We start from the raw sequence: 4125 nt of genomic DNA, 5'->3' as shown, positions 1-4125 counted from the left end.
CTGCCTTCCCTTCAGTCATCCCACAATCGATCATATTATGTTGAGTCATGGACCTCAACCAAACGCATTCACGGCTGGCCTCATGCATCGCCAAGATTTTAGAATGGTTGGACGATGTTGCTGCGATCGTTGGCTTTTGAGATCGCCAAGATATTGTCGTTCCACCGTGTGTGAAAACGTAGCCAGTTTGTGATCGACCATTGTGCGGATCCGAGAGATAACCTGCATCAGCAAAACCAACTAATCCCTCCTTGGGATGGTTAGTGTAAAATAAACTCAAATCTTTCGTACCTTGTAGATATCGAAGAATATGTTTAATCCCGTTCCAGTGCCTTTGGGTTGGACATGAGCTAAAACAAGATAATAGATTCACGGCAAAACATATATCTGGCCTAGTGTGGCTCGCCTGATACATTAAAGCTCTTATGACACTGAGTATGGCTTTATGGACTGAATGGATCACTATCCAATCGTAGGTTTCTCACCACCATTGGGCCTGGTCAATGGGCGGGCCTAGTACTTATTAATTTCCTTGAGTAATCTTTCAATATATGCCATTTGATGCACAAGGATTCCATTATTCATGTACTCAAATTGTAATTTCAAACAGGACTTAATTATTGTCTAGGTCTTTCAACTGTTTGGTCGATTACCCAGAGGTTCATATACACTGCTTATGATTACAAATTCTTTGTTTGCAAACCTCTTTATGAATATACATGGACTGATGGAATCATTTATAACCTTACATATGCCCATTTATTCTACCATGAAAGGATTTGTCCAGCCTTATGCAGTGATGTTCTCGAGAACCTTTCTTATATTTGAGCTCAATACTCTTTTGTAATCTCATATATTATCCAGTGGACTTATATATATGCAAGCATTACATCCATTAGCCGCAAATCAAGTCTTTTCTTTTATATAGCCAGACTTAGCATTCACCACAGGGGAGCATATCTCCTCATATATATTCATGGTATCTTTGAGAATCCTTGTGCAATATGTCGTGCTTTATATCTTACGATTTCACCATATTTATTTCTTTTCCTCACAAAGACCCGTTTATGTCCAACTGGCTTTATATCGAGAGGTGTCCTTATACATTCCTCTTCTTTTATGAATTCAACTCCACATATTTAATCCAATCTGATCATTGAGTGCACTCATTATGGACGTGGATTATAGATCCTCGCTTATCAATTTCATTTCAAGTGCTACCTTGTATGCAAATATATCGTCGACGTCGACATCTTTTTTAGTTCCATTTTATCCCGGACATAACATCAATGATCGCGATCTCATTATTATCATGAACTTCATCAGTACCTTGAAACTTGGCGTCCCAAGCCTAATTGTTAGGTGACTGAGGTTCGGTTATGTCTCGGGTAACCACGGTTTCTCAACCTCGGATTCATTATTAGCACCTTTCTTTATTTTCCAAGGGATCTTATTTTTGGAACTTATTGGTCTGCCTCGTTTCATACGGGCTTTAGACTCTGTAGGTGCATTCATAGCTGGTATATGTGACTTAATCACTCTATTCGAGTCAAAGGAATCTGGCAATTAGCTAGCTTTTGTATTAGCTTTGGACGTCTAATTCATTGTTCATAGTCCGAGGATCTTGCCATTGTAAGGATGATTGATTCCATATAATAACCTTTACCAGCTTATTATTATTATCTCCCCCCCCCCTCACTCATAGTGGGTAATTGGATCCGTCAAAATGACAATCCGCGTACTTGGCCTTGAATAAATCAACCGTGGTCGGCTCAAGCTACTTATTTATTATGGGAGATTCATATCCAGCATAAATCCCCATCATCCTCTGAGGACCCATCTTAGTTCGCTATGGTGGAGCAACTAATATATATACGGCACATCCGAATATCTTAAGATGGGATATGTCTGGCTTATGACCCGTTAATAAATGTTTTGGGGAATATGTATGTTCACTAGATGGCCTGATGCGAATTATTCAGCTGCATGTAAGACAACATGTCCCCAAGCTGAGATCGGGAATTTTGATCTTATTAGCAATGGTCTGGCAATTAGCTGTATGCATTTTATAAATAATTCAGCCAGACCGTTTGTGTATGTCCATCTGCCACAAAATGTTTTACTCTTACCCCCATGGACATACACTAAGCATTAAAAGCTTGGGATGTAAATTCACCAGCATTATCTAGACGTATAGTCTTTAATCACTTTGACTGGTGATGGCCTTATAATGAGTTCCCCTTGTGAACATGCTACACACGTGAGATTCTTTGGGATAACTCTTAATTCTTTCAATGTGTGCCCATTATTATTTTTCGCATCATACTCGACCCGAGATGGCCAAGCCGGTCGTGCCATATAGTGAATCTCTCGGTAAACTCTTTGTTTACCGTGGCATTAGATTATATCATACTGGCCTTAGCACAGTAAATGCATGTTGATATAGCGGGTATTGTCTCAAGGACTTTCTTATGGCCTTGGGCAATTTCATAAATCATAAGGAACTCTCTGTTTCCTTCGCCCTTGGTTTCAATATGAAAATTATTCATTCTAATATCTTTGAGAGATAATAGGCTCCTCTTTGAGCTGAGTGAATATAACGCATTAAAAATCTCTAAAAGCATACCCATGGGCAATAATATATAGGTCTGGCCATAACCTTCAATTAAATTAGCCATACCCGCTATGGTACTTATATTGGCTTTTTTATGTGTAAGATCGTGTGGCTTGCCCCACTATCCACCACAAACTATATCTTAAACACTTTTATAAAAATATTCTCATATTTTATTAAAACCAAAATAATAGAGATAGATCCATAGTAATTATTGAGAATACACCAAATAATTATAGAGAATTATAAAGCTTAACAAAGCTTGATGTCGAAACACTTAGTTTTATTCAAGGCAATCGGAAGTCTCCATGAGATCATCCTTGGCATGATCGAAATCATCCTCATTATCATAATGCACCAATTGAGCTTTCGGATTCTTCCCTTTGACACACTCTTGATAGAGGTCAATAAAATGTTTGGGAGTCCGACAATTCTTAGCCCAATGGTTCCCCATCCCACATCTATGGCAAACTGATTTTCCGGTCGGGTTTTGCGGTTTGAAAGACGTACCACGACTACGGCCTTTTCCGCCGTGATACCCGTGGCCTCGATCTTGTCCACGACCGGAGGAGTGACTACGGTCACGTCCTTGCCATTCACCACGTCCACGGCCGGATGTATTATTATATCTTTGGACATGGTTAGCCTCTTTGGCTTCTTTCTTATCCGATGCAACATCATTAATTTCAGGGAGTAGGGCTGTACCCGGAGGTCTCAACTCGTTATTTCTCATTAGCAATTCATTATTTTGCTCGGCGAGCAATAAACATGAGATCAGACTTGCATATGTCTGAAAGCCCTTTTCACGATATTGTTGTTGTAACAATACGTTACTTGTGTGGAAGGTGGAGAAGGTTTTCTCAAGAATATCCTTCTCACTTATCTCTTCTCCACACGGTTTCAAGATAGATACTATCTTAAGCATGGCCGAGTTATATTCATCCACAGATTTAAAATCCTGGATCCTGAGATTCCTCCAATCATACATGGCCTTTGGTAATAACACCATATGTTGGTGATCAGAACGATTTTTTAATTCGTTCCAAAGGTCCAAGGGATTCTCAATAGTCAAGTACTGATCCTTGAGACTCTCCGCAAGGTGATGGCGAATAATTAATATTGCCTTATATTTATTCATATCGGGCTCGTCATTGCCATCAACAATACATTCACCGAGCCCCTTTGATTTTAGGATGATCTTAGCATCCAACGCCCATTGCAAATAATTATCTCCCGAGAGATTAAGGGCGGTAAAATGCAAGTTGTTCAGTTTTGACATCTGAAAAGAAGGACAAATGCTTATGTTTAGGTTTCATTATAAACCTTTTATTACCATTGCCCGTTCCAATTGCTCGGTGGAGAGGTAGTCCGCGCATCAGTTCAGACGAGTATAAACTCGCTGACCCGCGTCCCCTTTTCTCCGAACAATCATCCCGGACAATGTCTATGCACTGTCTTATAATTCTCATATCTTGTATCTCATGATCCCATATCCCATGGTTTTATAATCT

General features: G+C 39.6%; 1 protein-coding gene across 1 annotated transcript; it reads right to left on the bottom strand.

The window, feature by feature from the left end:
- Window positions 1-2897: 2897 nt before the first annotated feature.
- Window positions 2898-3602, bottom strand: LOC111828962. The gene has a single exon (XM_023777562.1). It carries the CDS (start codon window positions 3600-3602, stop codon window positions 2898-2900), a length of 705 nt encoding a protein of 234 aa, XP_023633330.1.
- Window positions 3603-4125: the final 523 nt, after the last annotated feature.

Source organism: Capsella rubella, unplaced genomic scaffold, assembly GCF_000375325.1.
Source record: "Capsella rubella cultivar Monte Gargano unplaced genomic scaffold, Caprub1_0 scaffold_8, whole genome shotgun sequence".
NCBI classification, from domain to species: Eukaryota; Viridiplantae; Streptophyta; class Magnoliopsida; order Brassicales; family Brassicaceae; genus Capsella; species Capsella rubella.
The sequence above is the reverse complement of the archived record's forward strand: the minus strand, read 5'-3'. Positions and strand labels throughout refer to the sequence as shown.